At 65.2% G+C, this 18,639-nt stretch overlaps 2 protein-coding genes across 6 annotated transcripts in view; one reads left to right on the forward strand and one right to left on the reverse strand.

Moving 5' to 3' along the window:
* Positions 1-53: 53 nt before the first annotated feature.
* On the forward strand, positions 54-8,247 carry DPH2 (diphthamide biosynthesis 2). Of its 2 annotated transcripts, XM_043520911.1 has the most exons (8): positions 54-229; positions 1,402-1,571; positions 2,041-2,153; positions 2,888-3,108; positions 4,593-5,234; positions 5,593-5,772; positions 6,143-6,295; positions 6,345-8,247. In XM_043520911.1, exons 2-7 carry the CDS (start codon positions 1,419-1,421, stop codon positions 6,265-6,267), a joined length of 1,434 nt encoding a protein of 477 aa, XP_043376846.1. In that variant the 5' UTR covers positions 54-229; positions 1,402-1,418; the 3' UTR covers positions 6,268-6,295; positions 6,345-8,247. The 2 variants fall into 2 exon arrangements, with proteins under 2 accessions (XP_043376846.1, XP_043376847.1); XM_043520912.1 differs by lacking the exon at positions 54-229 and adding an exon at positions 958-1,022 and having other exon boundaries at positions 6,143-8,247.
* A 3,531-nt stretch (positions 8,248-11,778) lies between these two features.
* The window catches only part of IPO13 (importin 13), a 65,040-nt gene continuing 58,179 nt past the window's right edge, over positions 11,779-18,639 (reverse strand). For 2 of the 4 annotated variants that reach the window (XM_043520909.1, XM_043520908.1), the window contains exons 16-20: positions 14,457-14,523; positions 14,232-14,290; positions 13,625-13,714; positions 13,086-13,267; positions 11,779-12,303 (exon numbers count right to left, since the gene is read on the reverse strand). In XM_043520909.1, the coding sequence (XP_043376844.1) occupies positions 12,207-12,303; positions 13,086-13,267; positions 13,625-13,714; positions 14,232-14,290; positions 14,457-14,523 (495 nt within the window). In that variant the 3' untranslated portion in view covers positions 11,779-12,206. Of the gene's footprint in view, positions 12,307-13,085; positions 13,268-13,624; positions 13,715-14,225; positions 14,291-14,456; positions 14,524-18,639 lie in introns of all 4 variants that reach the window. The other 2 variants (XM_037906558.2, XM_043520910.1) reach the window with 2 other exon arrangements.

Raw genomic sequence — 18,639 nt, forward strand, 5'->3', positions numbered from 1 at the left:
AACTACAAAGCCCAGAGTGCTCCGCGCCAGCCCCTTCCTCACCGCACGTCCGTGCCGGCTCCTCCCATTGGCTGCGGCCGCACCCTCTTCCCACACGTGTTGCGATTGGCTCCGGGCTCTGGGGCGGGATTTCCGGGCGGGGACAATGCCGGCTCGTCATTGGCTGGCTCTGTCCTTGCCCTGGGAGCGAGTCTCGGGCGAGTCCACGTGGTTTCTGCCGGGGAGGCCGGTGAGTGGGGGAGGCTGGGACCCCGCGTGGGACGGTGGCTGTTCACTCTGGGCCCTAGTGACGGCCAGACCTGGGCGCCGGGCTCCTTATCGGAGCCCGCTGGGACCCCCCAGGCAGCCAGACCCCCGCCCCCCACAGCCCCCTCCAGCCCCCCAGTCCCGCCCCCCACGGCAGCCAGACCCCCGCTCCCCACAGCCCCCTCCAGCCCCGCCCCCCACGGCAGCCAGACCCCCGCCCCCCACAGCCCCCTCCAGCGCCCCAGTCCCGCCCCCCACGGCAGCCAGACCCCCGCCCCCCACAGCCCCCTCCAGCCCCCCAGTCCCGCCCCCCACGGCAGCCAGACCCCCGCCCCCCACAGCCCCTCCCCCCACGGCTCTCCCAGAGCCAGCCCGCCCCAGCTTCCCCCCCCCGCCCCCCACTCTGACCCACCAGCCCCTCCTCCAGGGCTCTCCCCGAGCCAGCCCGCCCCAGCTCCCCCCTCCGCCCCCCACTCTGCACCCCAGTCCCTCCCCCATGGCTCTCCCCGAGCCAGCCCGCCCCAGCTTCCTCCCGCCCCCCACTCTGCCCCCCCAGCCCCTCCTCCAGGGCTCTCCCTGAGCCAGCCTGCCCCAGCTTCCCCCCTGCCCTCCACTCTGACCCCCAGTCCCGCCCCCATGGCGCTCCCCGAGCCAGCCAGTCCCTCCGACACCCCCCCACCCCGAGCCAGCCAGACCGCCCCCCTGGAGCTGGATCGGGGTCGGCGCCCCCTAGCGGCGAAAGGCCCTGAGTCCCCTGCCCCAGGCTCGGGAGCCAGGTCAGTGCAGGGGCCCCTGAGCGCTGGTCCCAGCTGGGGAGCTCTGCCCAGTGCTTTCCTGCCCCTCTCCTTTCCCAGGGGCCGGGTGGGGCCCGGCGACACCCTCGCCGAGCGGCCGCTCAGGTGCAGAGACTGAGGCCAGGCTGCGCTCAGCGCAGCATCGCTCGGGGCCGTGAGCGCCATGGGGAAAGTGACCTAAGCCCCGCGTGGCCGGCGCTAGGCTGGTGGGAGGGAGGCGGGGGACCTACACCGACCCGGGGGGTTCCCTGGCACTGTAACGGCTGCACTGACCCGTCACAGCCAGGCCACTGCAGCCTCCGGAGCGCGGCCAAACCCTGATAAATGCTCCACCTTCCTTCCCCACGGCCTGTGGGTGCAGGTGATGCTGGGGTAACCATGGCGACCCTCTTCAGTCACGATGGGGCCGAGGTGGTCCAGAGGGCCCTGGCTGTCAAGGAGTCGAGCGGCAGGACCCCTGCCGAGGCCCTCGATGAGTTCTACGAGCTGGAGCGAGCCGCGGCCTTCGTCACAGCGAGCGGGTTTCGCAGGGTGAGTCGGTGTCGAGAGCTTGGACGTTCTCCCCCCAGGCCTGTCCGTGGTCCCTTAGCTCCCCTGGGTAGCGTGCTGGTGTCAGACCCACCTCCCACCCCAGGTGCAGGCCCACACCAGCTGGCGCTGCCAGTGACCCTCCCACAGAGATTGGCCGCACGCGCCCTTCAGCCTGGCTGCGCCTCTCCCGATAGCTGGGGCAGGTTCCCTGGGGAGCTGGGGATTGTCCTGGCGCCCCGGCCTGCCGGTGGAGCGGGCAGCAGCACCCCGGGGCTGAGGGGGTGTCAGAGAGAACTGAATGGCTCCTGGGCTCCCTGACCCAGGCAGCCCACGATGGGGCCACAGCTGGCTGCAGAGATCCCTGTTCTGCTCGGTGGGGCTGCCCTAAGCGTGGCTGGGCAGGGGCTCCATACGCGGGGGGCTGGGCCTTGCATGTACCCACGTCTCCCTGTGCTGGCCCTGCCGGCAGGTTGCCCTGCAGTTCCCCGACGAGCTCCTGGCAGACTCAGCCGCCGTCGCAGCCAAGATGGAGGAGGCGACCGGCAGCAAAATGTACATCCTGGGGGACACGTCGTACGGCAGGTAGGTGCCGCGGAGGGGCGGCGTGGGGCCCCCCACACCTGGGCTCAGGTTGGGCTCCAGCCTCAGCCCTTCCCCCATGCTGGATCCGTGGGAGGTGAGAAGCTGCCCCCCAGGACAGGAGCTGCTGTGCGCCCAGCCTTGGGCTGCCAGGTGGCACGGCCCATCCCCCTCCGATTGGGCCCCTGCCTCCTCTTGGGGCTCAGAGGGCTCCCCCCCCCATTTTTCCTCCTGTCCTGCGGCCCCTCTGGCTCTCTCGCTGCTCGCCCTGGGTCCTGTTAACACGCCCGTCTGATCATTCTGTGCCAGGTCCCACTACAGTGAGCAACCGGCTGCTCCCCTCCGGGGAGGGGCGTGACTTGTACCCCGCCCCGTAAGCAACGGCAGCTTTGGGCTTGATTTGACTGATGGGTCGCCCGTGCCATCCCCATCAGTTTGAGGGGCTCCTGTGAATCCCCGTTCCTCTGCCCTCCCCTGGGAGGCTCCGTGAGGAGCAGGGCGCGTTGCTCACTGCTGGGCTGTCGGGCCCCCCTCTCCCACCGTGGCCAGTGCAGGCTCCGGGGAGGTTGACCAAAGCGATGCTGGGCCCGCTGCGACTGTGCCTAGAGTGGCCGGGCACCCCGGTGTCGGAGCGCAGGGCCCAGCGGGAGGAGGTGGGGGCAGAGGAGAGCAGCCTCCTGTGCTGCGTTCCCTGAGGTCGCCGTGTCTCCGGCTGACACTTTCCCTTCCTCCGGTAGCTGCTGTGTGGACGAGGTGGCTGCGGAGCACGTGGGGGCGGAGGCCGTGGTGCACTATGGCCCAGCGTGTCTCAGCCCCTGCAGGAAGTTGCTGGTGCTGCACGTGTTTGGCCGGCAGCCTCTGGACACGGAGCGCTGCGCCGGGGCCTTCCGGGAGCTCTACCCTGACCGCCAGAGCCACGTGGTGGTGCTGAGTGATGTGGTCTACGCCCATGCGCTAGGTGAGAGCTGCGTCCAGGGTGGGCCATGCCTGATGGGTTGTCACCCCCGGGGTGCAGTCTGGGGGCTGTGTGAACCACTGTACCCCCTAAATCATCCAGCTGGGCTGGCCCTTCTCACGCTGCTGTGCTAGTGATTCAGCCAGCCTCTCCAGGCCCTGTTATCACCCAACACAACAGCAGGTGGTGCCACACACCCAGCTGAGCTACCTGAGTGCTTTACCTAAGCCACTCAAGGACAAACAGGAGACACCAGCCAATTTCCCAGCTCCCCAGCCTTGCACCCCTACTGGAGTATAAACCCAGTATTATAGTATCTTGCACTGCACAGGGATCTATACAGTGCAAGCTCGTTAATATTGTTCCCTCAATGAGGGCGAGAGATGCACAACAAGCCCGCGTTAACCAAGCTGAGATTTTCCAGATGCTTCACTTAAAGTCACACTGGTTAAGATAAAACTTAAAACAAGTGTATTAACTACAGAAAGAGATTGTAAGTGATTATAAGGGATAGCAAACAGATCAAAGCAGATTACCTAGCAAATAAACAAAACCGCAACTAAGCCTAACATACTAGACATGGCATTTGAATTAGCTGCTTCTCACCCTGACTGATGGGACAAGCCGGCTTGCAGATTGTTAAGGCAAAGACTACAATTGCTGGGCAACCTGGGTTCCCCTCCCCCATTCCAAGTCCTTTGTCTTTTGAAGCTGCTTCCAGGTGTTGAGTTGTGGGGGAGTGAAGAACAATCATGATCTCACTCCACACCTTATATAGTCTCTCCCTTTGGCAGGAACCCTTTGATCCCAGCTAAGTTCCCAGCCCAGTTTGTGGAAAAATACAGGTACCAAAATGGAGTTCAGGGTCATGTGGTCTGGTGACATGTCCTTGCTGGGTCATAGCAGCCATTAGTCATTGGCTGGCTGAAACGTTCACTGGAAGGCTAAGCTTTTCCATGGTCCATTGGCTTTGCTGACAGGCCATCGGCACAGTCAAGCTTCTTCCTTGCTGTACCTGACAGGCTGGCTGTGGGTGTCGCCCAGGGAGAGCCCATTTGAAGTGCAGGTCCCCAGTCAATATTTGTAACTCCAGATACAAAACTGACACATGCCCACGGATCGGGTGATCCTATCCAGCAAGTCATCACTTTTCCGGAGACCCTTGTACCAGATGCATCATCCTCATCCTATCACTGTGGGGAGTATGGGGTGCATTGTCACAGCGTGCAGGGGGGGTCGCGCGCCCGCTGCCGCACTGCTCCTCGCCTGGGGGGATGGGTCAGAGCAGCAGCAGGAACCAAACCAGGCTGGCTAGCCCGTCCGATCCCCTGAGCTCCACGGGCCCCTGCTGCCCCGGCCTGGGTCCCCCATACACAGGCCTACCGATGCCCCCGCCTGGCAGCCCTCTCCTGTCCCTGCCCGGCGGGCTCTCTGCATGGGGCTGGCCTGCGTGGGGCCTGCTCAGCCTGTCATCCCCTTCCCCCCAGGTGAGCTGGAGCAGCTGCTGGGCCCGGAGTACCCCCACGTCGTCTTCTCCCGCCTGGCGAGTGACGAGGCCCCCAACTGCCCGCAGGGCCCGGGGCTGGTGCGGCAGTTCGGGCGCCTCTTTGCAGTGGAGACGCAGAGCGGGCTGAAGGACTACGCCATGTTCTACGTGGGCGCCGAAGGCCTGGCCCTCACCAACTTCATGCTGAGCTGGAACCACTGCCCCTTCAGCTCCTTCGACCCGGCCACGGGCCACGGCCGGCGCGAGAGCCTCGACAGCAACCGGGCGCTGCTGCGGCGCCTCTACCTGGTGGAGCGGGCGCGGGACGCCCGCGTGGTGGGCATCCTGGTGGGCACGCTGGGCGTGGCCGGCTACCTCTCCATCCTGGAACACTTGCGGGGCACCCTGAGCCGGGCCGGCAAGCGCAGCTACACCCTGGCCATGGGCAAGCTGAGCCCCGCCAAGCTGGCCAACTTCCTGGAGGTGGACGTCTTCGTGCTGGTGGCCTGTCCCCAGAACTCCCTGCTGGACTCCAGGGACTTCTACCGGCCCGTGGTGACACCCTACGAGCTGGAGCTGGCCTGCAACCCAGCCCGGGAACGGAGCAGCCTCTACGTCACTGACTTCAGAGACCTGCTGCCAGGTACCCGGCCGGCTCCGTGCCAAGGGGGCAGCGCCAGAGCCACCGGGAGCTATTGCAGCGCCCCCTGCTGGCCGGGGCTGGGGCTCCCCCCAAGCCAGCACTTTGTCCTGCTCCCCACAGCACCTCCTGCTGGGAGAGGCCGGGGCTGGAGTAGCCGGGAGCCCTGCCATACCCAGTTCTCACGTTATGTGGCCACACGGCTCCCACCCTGACTCGCTGGGTGAGCTGGACCGTGTGAGGCTCCAGATGCAGGGTAACCCCAGTGTGGGTAGCTGTGGGTGTGGGCCCCAGCCTGGTAGGGTGGATTTGGGGCTGGCTGCCACCGGAGGCTGCTCTCTGATGACTCTCACCCGGGCAGGTGGCTGTGCACATGTCGGCTTCCCAGACACGGTCCCCGGAGAAGGCGACGTTCCCGATGTGTCACTGATCACTGGGGAGCTGCGCGCAGCTGGGCTCTCCAGCTCCCCGGCCCCATCCTCCAGCTCTGCCCTGGCCTGCAGGAACCCGGCGCTCGCACTGGCCGAGATCAGCCCGGCGGGTTTGTACTTTGCTTTATTTACCCTCCCTGTGTCTCCCCTGTCCACCCTCTCCACCCCATAAAGTGATGCCAAACCTCTGCCCACAGCGCCCCCTGCTGGGGCTGGAGTATCCAGAACCCGACCCAGCCAGCCCTCCCCGTCCCACAGCGCCTCCTGCTGGGGCTGGAGTATCCGGAACCCCACCCAGCCTGCCCCACTCCCCACAGTGCCCCCTGCTGGGATTGGAATAGCCGGGACCCCCACCCCCAGCCAGTGCTCCTGTCCCTGCAGTGCCCCCTGCTGGGAGAAGCCCGGGCTGGAGCAGCCGGGACTCCCCCACAGGCCTGTGCCCGGTTCCCACTAACCGCTCTCCCCCTCCCTTGCTCCCAGCTTCCTTCCTGGAGTCGCGCAGTTGGCGGGGCTTGGAGCAGCAGCTGGGCCAGACGCCCGTGACAAAGGCCGTGCCGGGCCGGAGGGGGATCGCGATCGCCTACGAAGACGAGGCTTGTGGGTGACCCTGACCCTGCGGGACGCCACTGCTGGGAGATGGGCCCTGTGGGGCTCCAGCCTCCTGCCCTGGGTCGCCCTGGGCCCGTCTGCAGCTCAGTCCTGGGGCCGATGCCAAGAGTGGCCCTCTCCCGCTGGGGCCTGGCATTGGAGACTGGGGAGTGCAGGATCCTTGGGGCTGCTGGTGACGCTGGCCTGGATACAGCTGTGCCTTAGAGAACCCGATGGCATTCGGGGTGCGACTCCGCAGGGCAGGCGGACACCCCCGGCCCACTCCCCCACGAGCCTCCATGGCCACCTTGGACAGAGGGCACAGGGGAGTGACCTCCCCTCCTCGCTACCCCAGCCGGCAGCGACCAGGGGCAAGGCCTGGGCTGGGCAGGGCCTGGCCTCCGCCCTGAGCCTGGGTCCCCTGCCCAGCGCCGGGGGGCAGGTAGAGGAGCTCGGCGTCCCCCCGGCTCCCCTGGCAGCGCTAGCCTGAGGACAGCGAGGCCAGGCAGCCGTGGTTGAAGGCGGGAGGCGGCGCCCAGGCAGGCCTGGCCCGGAGCAGCAGCGCCAGGGAGCTCATCCAAGCCGGAACAGGCCTGGGGCTGCTGCCAGAGGCTCCACGGACCTGCCCTGGGGGGCCTGTGTGTTCCCCTCCCCCCTGCCCTGGCTGTGCCCGCGGCTCTGAGCTCCTCACAGTCTGCGGGCTAAAGGTTTGTGAAGGCGAAGCCAGGCCAGCGCTGAGGGGGCGGAGGAGTGGAGCTGATGCCTGCCCACAAGCCCCCTGCTGCAGTTTGCTCCCGCTGTGGCCTTGGCCCTGGTTTAGCAGCACCTGCCGGACCAGCCGAGTGAGGGGGAGGCCCTGCTTCCATCTGGTGCGTCCAGGCCTGGCATGACCTTCCCAGGGTCACAGGACGAGTGGCAGAACCAGTAAGAGCCCGGGTCTCCCCAGCGCCCAGCCCTGGGCCCCGGCTGCCCCTGTCACGCTCCCGTCCAGCACCGCACCACCCCTCGCTCGCCTGCTCCTCCAGCCTGCCTGGCAGCCCCTCCGGCTCCACCCCTGCCCCCAGGCCCGCTGGATGGGGTGTTGCTGGCCGTGTGTGGAACCACTGAGCCTCGGTTTCCCTGCCGTGGTGACCCAGCTCTGCCCCTCCCTGTCCAAAACATGTAGGAAATGACCTGAACGCTTCGCTTCTCTCCAGCAGACCGGCCTCCCCAGCCTGCCCTGGGCCTACCTCCCCTGCCCCCCACACGCACTGCCCGCTCTCCTCCTCCCTGCCCAGACGCCTGCCCCCTGCTCCAACAGGGCCTTCAGGTGGTCCATTAACCCCTTCTTGCCTGGGGCGGAAACCCGTGTGCCCCCTTACATGGAGATGGGCTGCGTAGGGTGGCCAGCCCTCCAGGAGTGCCCTGGGGTCACCAGGAATTAAAGGGTAATCTTGGGAAAGCACATGTCATGGTATGAAACCTCCAGGGACACGTCCCCCCAACACTGACAGCCCCAGCTCTGCGTGGGGGCTGTTCCCTGGCCTGGGTGCGTCACACTCACTGGTCACAAGGGGCCCTGCCAGCTGCTGGCACAGCACATTACAGGGCGTGGCGTCGGGGTGCTGGCCCTAAGAAGGGCCAGACTGGCTCAAACCAAAGGTCCGTCCAGCCCCATGTCCTGTCTGCCAACAGTGCCCGCTGCCAGGGGCCCCAGAGGGAATGAACAGAAGAGGGCATCGCCCAGCGATCCATCCCATCGCCCATTCCCAGCTCCTGGCAAACAGCCTAGGGACACCATCCCTGCCCATCCTGGCTAACAGCCATCGATGGACCTACCCTCCATGAATTTCCCTAGTTCTTTTTTGAACCCTGTTACAGTCTTGGCCTTCACAACATCCCCTAACAACCAGTTCCACAGGTTGACTGTGTGGTGTGTGAAGAAATACTTCCTCTTGTTTGTGTTTAACCTGCTGCCTGGAATGAATGAGCCACCCAAACATGAACTCTCATCCTTTGAGAGGGGGGGCTTTTTCCTGTGGGATGACTACGGTGTGTGCCTCAGTTTCCCCTAAGAGCTGCATGGTTAACTAGGGCTGGGGAGATTGTTTACTCTGCAGTGTGTGACTAATGCCTAGCTGGGCCTGGCCCCATTCCATGGAGAGTCCAATTGCCCGGACGGTGGGTACCTACCAACTAGCGCCTGGGGGCTGCCCTCTCTGGAAGGCAGCCCTTTGCAGAGCGGAGGCCTGAGGTGGTGGCCAGGTGACGCGGGTTCCCCAGGAACAAGGACAAAGGCTGGGGGGGGGGGGTAAGTGCGGGCTGCTGGAGTCAGGGAAGCACCTGGCTGGGGCCACAGAAAGGCTCAGAAGAGCACGCGGGGGCTCCAGGCTGACCCACTGAATTGCTGCTCTCTGCTAAGCAGGGGTGCTTGACCCCGTGTCCAGAAACCCTCCTGCTCTTACCCTGCTGATGCAGTCACCCAGAGTCAGGGCGTTGGGGGGACGCTCCCTGCGGGGTGTAGCCAGGCAGACTCGCTGTGGGGTGCGCCTGGCTTGCCCCAGCCCTGTGGGAGGGTCCGAGGTCGGTCCCAGGAGGGTGGAAGCCAAGGGGCTGACGCCAGTGACAGCATGTGACCCTGAGGGGCAGACGCAGGGTGCGGGTTGCCCCAGGGAGTGGGCAGAGCCCTCCCAGTGCCCAGGCTCCAGGCAAAGCGTCACTGCAATGACCGCACTGTGCAGCCCGACCCCTGGGAACTGGGTCCAACGCAAACACTTCCCGGGGCAGGAATCTGCCCCCCGCGGCTGGGGCAGGGCTCTCTGCCTTGCGCTCAGGCCTCGCTGGTCCCAGCTAACCTGCACAAGGGTGTCCTCACTCACCCCCGCCCTTCCAGCTCATTGCGGGGGGCCCTGGGGGGTGACGAAGTGGGGGAGTAGCATGAGTAATGCGTGTCTGCGCCCCATGTATGCCCAGGGCCAGGTGTGACCTTGCCTCCAGCCCGGACACTGCTGAACTTCGTCCCTGGTGCCCTGGCCGCCCAGCCCTTCGGGGAACCAGCCCGCTCTAGCACGTGGAAGGGCAAGGAGCGCGGGCCCCCGTGAGCTGGTTAGGGGTGGCTGGAGGAGGGGGGACAAAGAGCAGCCTGAGCCCCCTGGATGGGGAAAGATGCAGCTTGATGGCGCTGAGCCTGTGCCCGCTTCAGAGAGTCACTGCAGGCGAGAGATCAGGGGACATTGGGGGGACACCCGCGTGAGAGGACCCCGAGAGAGAGCCTGGCTTGCTGGAGGCTGCAGTCCCAGGTGGGACCAAAGGGCCTAGCCCCAGAGCACCGCCGCTAGGGGGCTGGCCCAGGAAGGTGTTGCAAAGGGATGGGAGGAGGAGCTACTGGAACCTGGGGGATAAAAGATGTGGGGCTCACCCCACGGGGATGGCCCTGTACCCACAAACCCCCCCCCCCCCCCCAGCGGCACAGTGCCTAGTGCAATGGGACATGAGCAGGGGCTATGGGTCAGGGTTGAGGGGAACCAGCAGAGCTGGGATCACACTCTACAGACCCATCCTCCGGCTCCAGGGTTTTGGGGGCTGACGGGGGGGGGGGGGGGGGGCCCATGATGGCTGGAGCTTGCCCCTAAGCCGGCCACCGCCCTGGCAGCTCCTCCTGAGGAACGGGCACCAGCGGGGCAGGGCTCGCCCCAGGCTGTCCATGACATGGGCGGGGGGGGGGGGGGGGGGGAGGAGGGGGCTGACCCGCTCCCTGCCAGGCCTGCTGACCCACAGGACGCCAGACACAACTGAGGCAGGCTGGGAGGGAGGGAGGGGCAGGGCACCCCCTGCTCCTACTGTCATCTGGTGCTCCCCCGCCTAGCCTGGAAAGGCTGCCAGGAGCTGGAGCCTGCTGCCCTCAAGCGGGGCTGTTCCCACAGCTCCCTCCTGCAGCCCCAGGGTGCATGGTGCAGGAAGCAGCGGGCACATCAGCCATCCACACCCTGGGTGACTGGGAGCCAACTCCCAGCAGGGCCCTGGTGGCAGCAGCAAGGGGCAGCCTGGCCCCACAGCGCTGGAAAAGCGGCTTGCGCCTCTGCCCCTCTCGGCCCCCGTTCGGGCTGGGGCTAGGGTGGCTCTAATAGGCCCGGGAGGGGCTGCCTTGGCTGTTCGTGCACCAGTCTGGGCCAGGCTCGGGCCCTGCCTCCCAGAGCTGGGTCTCAACATGCCCTGCCCAGTGTGCGCCTTTCCTCACCAGCGCATCCTGCTGCACTCCACCCCACTGACCCACTGCTAAGGACAAGGCATGAGGGGCAGGGAGCCACCAGGCCCAGGCACTGGGCTGCCCCACACCTGGGGGGGCAGTGGGGAGATGCATCAGCTCCAGCCTTTGCCCCATATCAAAGGAAACCTACGAGGTTGATGCAACAGTATCACACAGTGGCAGGCTAAGTATGGCGGGGGAAATTAAACCTGGCCCCATGCCATGGGGCAGCCTCTCCCCGACCCGCTTGAGAAACCCACGTGGCCTCCCACTAACTGAGGCTGGAGAGAAGCCGGTGAGACTGGGATGAACCAGGCAGGGTCCCAAATGAGAGCGCAAACTGGCAGCATGTGGGGGCTGTTCCCACCCTGCTTGTGCCAGGCCCAGAGCCACCCCTAACTGAGCATCCCCAAGGCCCGCTAAGCACAAGAATGGCCAGGGGCTGGGCCAGGCTGCCCAGCTGAGTTTCAAGCCTTGGGGGCAGGAGGCTTGGCCAGCTGAGACGTAGAAGCAGCTGCTCTCGCTCACTCTGGGGCTTGCATTGGTGCAGGCCGGATGAGCCTGCAGCCCTAGGGATGAAGGGCCCTGCCCACCCCAGGTCACAGGGCTGATGCGTAGCTGGGCCCATCAGCTGGGCGACCCAAGGAGCTGCTGGACCCCTGAAAGTTGGGCCGGTTCTGCGGCAGCCCCTTCCCCTGCTGAGAGGGGCCGCAGGGCAGTTGTGAAGAGAAGGGCTCTCCGGCACCTGGGCGTCACTGGGCCATAGACACACTCCAGCCCTGGCCCCTGTGAGAGCCGCCCCCTCACCAGACCAGATGGACAGGCAGACAAGCCTTGGCCTGCTCTGCTGCAGGCCACTTTGGCTAGCGCCGAGCTGCAGTCAGATGCATCGACTACTGGCTCTGTGCTCAGGCCGGTGCCTGCAGCACGGCCACCAGCTCGCCTGGCCTGGTGCTTCCCCTCGGGCAGCTAGCCAGGGCTCCCAAGCCACAGCTAGGGCAAAGCCCCTCCACCCATCCGTGCCAGCCTCACGCCAGCTCCCCTTGGCCACTCTTTGCCCTGGGCTCCCAGGGCCCAGAGCCTGTTCAGAGAGCAGCCGGGCAAGGGGGCTGCTGCACGAAGCAACTAGCCAAACCCCTGGCAGACAGCAGCTCCCAGCACCCCTGCGTGCTGAGCTCCTCTCCCCCTGGGTTGCAGCCTGAGTGGCCCCTGCTGGCCATGTGCAGAGGAGTACCAAGGCCGCACGGAGAGGGGAGGCTCTGGGGGGTTCCCCAGGCACAGCAGAAGAAGCACGGCCGCAGCATAGAAATATCCTGACTATAATTAGGTGCAGGGCTCCCCCCAACCATATACACACGGCCAGAGGGCAAGGCCCCCGGTGCGGGACGGTCACCACCATGGACACGCGAGGGAGCAGCCTCCTGCAGGGACTCCAGCCCATGGCTGCCCACGGGAAGGGCTGGCAGCCAAGCCACAGCAAGGGCAGTCACTGTGCCAGGTCCGTCTGTCCAGCCTCCCCACCATGTCCTGCAGCTGCTGCTGCCCGCTCCCAGCCCCTGCCGGGGGGAGCATGCTGGGGAACGCAGGGTCGTAGCTGAGCAGCATCCGGAGCGGATTACTTCTAGGTGGAGGGTTATTCTACGAGCCGATTGCAGCGGGGCGGGGAGGACGGGGGCTGCCGTGCGGGGAAGAGCCGGCCTGGGCGGTCCGTCTGCTCTCCTGGCGGGGCTCTCAGTAGTCGGCTGTGTACTCCGTGCCATGCAGTCCCCGGCACAGCAGGGTGAACTCCTTCACCATCTCCTTCACGCGCCTCTTGTTCACGCGCTCTCTGCTAACACGGAGACAGGGACACGCGTGAGCCAGACAGAAGGGACAGACTCTGCCAGTGCTCGCCCCTGGCCCACAGCCAGCCCGCTGCCCGAGGGACCAGCAGCACCGGCACGGGAGAGCCAGAGGGGAGAGCAGGTGGACGCAGCATGCAAAGCTGGGGGCTCCCCTTGCGGGGCCGGCTGGTGTGCAGAGCTGGGGGGCAGGGGCTCCCCTTGCGGGGCTGGATAGCACACAGATCTGGGGGGGCTCCCCTTGCGGGGCCGGCTGGTGTGCAGAGCTGGGGGGCAGGATAGCACACAGATCCGGGGGGGCTCCCCCTGCGGGGCCGGCTGGTGTGCAGGTGGGGGGCAGGGGCTCCCCTTGTGGGGCTGGATAGCACACAGAGCTGGGGGGGGCTCCCCTTATGGGGCCAGCAGGTGTGCAGAGCTGGGGGGGCAGGGGTTCCCCTTGCAGGGCTGGATAGCACACAGACCCGGGGGGGCTCCCCTTGTGGGGCCAGCAGGTGTGCAGAGCTGGGGGGGGCAGGGGTTCCCCTTGTGGGGCTAGATAGCACACAGAGCCGGGGGGGCTCCCCTTGTGGGGCCAGCAGGTGTGCAGAGCTGGGGGGGCAGGGGCTCCCCTTGCGGGGCTGGATAGCACACAGAGCTGGGGGGGGGCTCCACAGGCAGGGCCAGCTGGCACGCAGAGCTTGGGGGGCGGGGGGGGAAGAGGTTTGCTCCTGCAAGGGGCGCCTCCCCTCTGGGATCAGCCTGGGCTGTGAGCTCCCCAGGTCAGCCCCACCTGAGGATCTGCTGGCTGAAGGTGTCCTTCTGCTCCGGGCTGACGCGGGCCGAGGGGAAGCCCTCCTGCTGCATGGCCTCCTTCATCCAGACGCTCAGGTAGCTGAAGCAGTGCTTGCTCAGGGTGAAGAGGATCTCTGCAAAGTGATCCATCAGGCTGCGGGAGGCCTGGCCCCCGACGCCCTGCGAAGCACAGACCCTGCTGAGCGCGTGCCAGAGGAGTGCTGGCCTGGCAGCACCAGCCAAGGGCCCGATTTTCGGAGCCCCCGCTCCTGGGGGGAGCCCTGACGTAGCAGCACCAACAACGCACTGCCCAGGGCGCAAGGAGCTGCCAGGGACAGTGCAGACCCGCCTGTGGGAAGACCCACCCGGCACAGGTCCACGCAGGGAGGACTCAACGCTTGGCCAAGGCCTGCTGAGGGGAAGCTACGTTGGCAGGTAATACGTGCCCCAGGGTCCGCCCCCCCAACTCCTTCTGTGCCCCCCAGGCCCCTGGCCCAAACCCTGCCCCTCCCCCATCTCCGGGGCCTGCCCCCTTACCTCCAGCACAGCCTGCAGCAGCAGCTTGCCATGCTCATGCACCACCTGCCCCACAGGGGGGACTTCTCCACACCGAGGCAGCAGCTCCGTCTGCAACAGGACAGGGGGAGTTCAGCTCAGCCCCAGAGACCAGCCCTTCAGGCAGCGCCCAAGGAGTGGGCCCGGAGAGCCGCCATTCCCCCACCCTCCCCCACCCCCAGGGCACAGGGCAGTCACTTGCCTAGGAGCCCCCAAGCCCATCGCCTCTAGCCCCTCCTCCGTAGCAGGGCCAGTGAATTTGGAGCACAACCCAGAGAAGCCCCAGGGCCCAAAGGAGCAGGACACCCGGTGCCTGCAGAGCCACGGGGGAGGGGCACAGAACATTGCACGGCAGGGCCCAGCTGGTTACGGCACCCAACCCCAGGGTGCAGGGGACCCAGCTAGGGTCAGGGCACCAAGTCCCAGAGCTGCAGCAGAAGAGGAGCCCTGGTCATCTAAGCCTTCCTCCTCCATACCCAGGGATGGGGCCTGCCGGCCTGGGCCCCAGGGGAACAACTCCCCCGAAGCAGGCCCCTGTAGTGCAGCCGCACGACCAGCACCAGCCAGAGAGAGAAGCCGCAACACTCACAAAAAAGCCACAGGAGGCTTTGACGGTCAGGGCCTCAGGGAACTTCAGGGAGAGGACACCTGAGGGGCAGAAACCACCAGGGTTAGCAGCCAGAAGAGCCACCCCTCCTCCCCAGGACACCCCCCACCCCTACCCTGGCCCTCTGCAGTCTCCCCACAAGGGGGAGGCGGTTCCCCAGAGGGTTTGGGGCTGGCTGCCACGGCCCCGGCTGCCAGGGCTACTCACCGCACTGGAACACCGCTTGGACGTCCAGGGTGCTGCAGAGGAACAGGTCGGGCTTCCTTTTGAGAGCCTGCAAAGCAGACACACAGCCACAATAACCCGCTCTGCAGAGCCAGCAGACAGAGCGAACCCAGAGCTCACCACTGCCCCACCACTGGGCACACACTTACCTGGCGCAGCCAGTCTGAAGAGCAGCTTTCCCACGGCAGAAAGGGAAAACCCATTTCCCCCAGAAAACACCCATCGAGCCCATCCCGGTGCTCCCCTAGGCCCCGGGACTCTGCGGCCGGCGGCCACGGCTGTTCCGTGCACACTGCTGGCACACGGACGCGGACGGAGCTCGTCTCTTCCCACCGCGGCAGAGGGACGCTGCCAGGGCCGAGCAGAGCCCGGCTCAGCAGGGGCAGTAGAAACACTCAGGTTTAGGCCACCCCTTTCCTTACGAACAGAGGAGTTTCCCCTTGGGGGGCTAACGGGGTTTACCGGGTCAGAGCAACAGCCCTGCTTCCAGGCCACCAGGTCTGAACATGTCACCCCCTTACACCTTGGTTCTGGGGGGCCGAGATCAAGGGGGGACTGGAGAAGGGGAATCAGCTCTAGGCTGCTTGGCATCTCCCGACTAGCAAGCAGCTCTGTAGCATGAGGAGCTTCGGCCTTCTGCTGACTGGCAGGCTCAGACGTTTGCTGTTCAGCCACCTCCCTTGGTGGGAGGGGTGCCCTATGCCCTGGCACGCCAGGCCACCTCCAGCCAGGTGGCTTGTGACACCCTCGCCGAGACAGGGGATTTCCGTCGCCAGTTAACGGGAAATGGAGGGATTCAAACCAAGCTGCTCTGGCGTGGACCCAGCCCTCTCTAGGGCAGAACCTCTGCCCAGCGGAAGAAAGCCAAGGAATTCCCTGATCCCAGAGCCCTCCCACGGCAGGAGGGACTGGCCGGGCAGAGGGGCAGCTTCGCATGCCGTTTCCACAGCCTGCAAGGGAGCCTGGAGGACACACACTGCTGGCCTGGCTAGTGCCCAGCGCGGCTCACCAGCACCACGGACAGCGCAGCTGACCATCCTTCCCAGCCTGGTCACCGAGCAGCTGCAGCTCTCGGTGCCCAGAGAAACACCGGCCAGCAGACAGGGCCCACGCCCTGTGCACATAGCCGGAGGGTAGGGGCAAGCTACCAGTGACAAACACCAACCGGGAAACCGGCTTCTGCCCCAGCGGGTCTTTGACCACCCTCTCGCTGAGCAGCGTGCCCAGCTACTGGGGCAGGCGCAGACCTAGACACCTGCCGCTGCCTGATTCCCATTGCCCTGGATCATGCCAGCCCCTCAGCATGCTGCAGACTGGCAAGCAGCCCACCACCCGCGATCCCAACAGACTGCCCCCTGCCCTTCTCACAAGCTCCACCCTGGCCTCAGCCACCCTGAGCCAGCTGAGTGACAGGCCGGCCATGAGCTGTGCTCCTCGCAAACAGGGCTGGTTCTACAGCTGTGACGGGGGGGTCTGATTATGCAGGTGTGTATAGACAAACAGGACGCAGCTCTCCATGCCCCATGGCAGCCAGCGGCCCCGTCTGCTCACAGGGCAGTGGGAAAGGCTGGGACGTCTACCGTAAAAAATAAAATAGTTCCCTGACCCTTTCCCTAGAGCGGCTGTGGTGACTGCACAGGGCTCTCCCCACATCAGAGCAGCGGGCTGGCTGGCCCGACATCCCTACGTGACAGGCTAACGGCCCAGGTTTGCAGGAAGTTGCACCTCTCTGTAGGATGGCATGGAAGTTTTGTGCTCTGAAGCGTGAGCACTGAGACCCCCCATTTCTAGCATAGCGTCGCTGCAGCTGTTCTCATCAATTTGGGACATCAGCCTCTGCTGACGGGCAGCTCCCTGCCTGCATGCCTGCTGCTGTGACCAGCGTCTCACTCTGCGAAGACTGACCTCTCGGGCACTACGGGAGTCGGCCAGTGACACAGGCCCGAGGAATGAGAGCCATCTACCCGGTCTGTGGGCCCACAGCACAGGTCTGCTATAAATCAAGCCGTGCAGCCTGCTGCTGGAACTAGATTTCTCTGCACTGGTTGGGGGCAGCTGACTTCCCTGCCTCCACCTCAGCCATGTACCATAATGCCACGGGAGACAGCTCAGTGTAACATTTGGATGATCCATCATATTCCTTGTATGTAGGCGCCGTATCCACATGTATCCATGCACAGCCCGTGCGGTACATCCCCTTCGTGTGATCCCAGCCCCCACGTTCCAGCCTGCGCCCGACCATCTACACAGCCATTGTACAGCTCCACAGCCTGAGCCCAAATCAGCTGGCCCAGGAGGTGTGTGTAGACGTACCCTTCGGGCCATGCTGGCGCCCAAAGCCCCAGAGAAGAGCCAGGCAAAGAGGGCCACTCTGGAAGGGTGCAGGCCCGGAAGAGAGCGGAGCAGTACGCAGTAGAACAGAGGAGGAAGGCAGGCAGGCTGCAGCCAGAGGCCTGGGGAGCAGCTTCACAGCTGTGGCCATAGGAGGCTCTGTCCTCCTCGGGGCAAGGCCGATGGGAGCGAGCCGAGTCCAGGAGAGGGCTCTAGGGGCACTTTGCACAGAGAGCAGAGCCTTGGTCTCGCTGTCCCTTAGTGCAGTGGCCACAGGCCTGGCTTGTCAGATGAGGCAGAGCTGCTTCCTTTGGAGGATGGGGTAGGGCACAAAGAGGGAGCAGCCAGCTCTTGAGGGGACAAGCCGATGGGAGCTGGGAAGCTCACCCGGGCAGGGGCCCCTCCAGGAAGGGCTCCTTGCTCAGAGGTAGCTGCTCTGTGGGTGGAGATGGAGAAGTGTTTCTAGGAGGCTCACAGGAGCCATGGTGAGAACACAAGGGGCCAAACTGAAACTCCACTTCTTGACAGGCCCTTGCGAGCGGGCCTGAGACGTGAGCAGCTGCCCGGACGGGCTCTGTAGCTGAGCTCCAAGGCAGCAGCAGTTCCTACAGAGCCCTGTAGCTGGGCCCCCTACTAAACTCAGCTTGGGGAAATCATCACACCCATAAGGACAAAGGCTTTGAGTCTCATGCCATGGAAAGGGCGGCCAGGCTGCCGATGGCTTGTGCAAAATGCCTTCTATCTCTCAGGGATCAGCTGAGAGATGGGAGCAGCCAGTCAACCTCCAGCCCCGTAAGTTCAGTAGCTCCATCTCCCATTGCAGCATGGCTCCTGCCAGAGGGGAGTCCCCGGAGACGAAGCCGTGGCCCAGCAGGACCAAGGGTTGGGGAAGGCAATGAGAGTTACCCCCAGTCAGTACCCTCTGACCTACCTGGGAAAGGTCTGCCCAAGCCCCAAGCAATGGAAGAGGAAGGTGTGCGCCCACCACAGCTGGAGGACACACCGGGAGCTGCTTGCTGAGCTGGGACGGAGGCCCCACATGGAGCAGCACTGCCGAGGGTTGCAGGATTCAACTGAGTAAAGGGATATTCTGCTCATCCAATCTGCCTAGATCCAGCTTCCCACGGACATAGGGGGCCAGCCTGGTCCGATGGGTGCGCTCTACTTGGGCGGAGATGTGGAGAGCCTGGGTGCCGAGGAAGAAGCTCTTGGGGCTGCCCAGGCAGTAACAGGCACCTGCTGCCCAACTGCGACATCCTGTTTGAATCAAGTGTGGTGGAGAAAGTGCAAAGGGGCTGGGCCCTCTGCTCCAAGCCTGGTCTTGTGGACTCTCTCTGGGAGCTCACGCCCCAGTCCTGCCCCCTGTGGGCAGGCTAGCATCCGCTGGGATTCTGGGTGAGTCACATGACTCCCCAGCAGCCCCCATCCCAGAGACTGACAGACTAGGATGGAGAGCACCACCAGGCCAGAGAGGAGGAAGGCCTGGAGGGGCCTCACCTGTAGCACAGTCCTGAGCCCCTGGCCTGCTGACACATGTGGACAGGAAAGCAGGCCTGGAACATGCCTGGGGCCTTGGAGGCACTGCTGAATGGAAGGAGGGGCTCTGCTGCACCAGGAACCGGGCTCCCAGGCAGCTCAAAGCTTGGGAAGGAGCAAGAGTGCGCTTCTTCCTGCTGCTGACAGACGGCTCCGCTGAGACAGAGGCAGTGGGAATGAGGGCTGCCCAGATAATGAAAAACATGGCCTCTCCTCCTTCTCCAGGCTAGGGGCTAAGGGGAGGGGAGTCTGATCTGTGTCCCACAGGGCCAGCGTAATGCAAAGGAAGCAGGGGGCC

Source organism: Chelonia mydas, chromosome 8, assembly GCF_015237465.2.
Source record: "Chelonia mydas isolate rCheMyd1 chromosome 8, rCheMyd1.pri.v2, whole genome shotgun sequence".
NCBI lineage: Eukaryota > Metazoa > Chordata > Testudines > Cheloniidae > Chelonia > Chelonia mydas.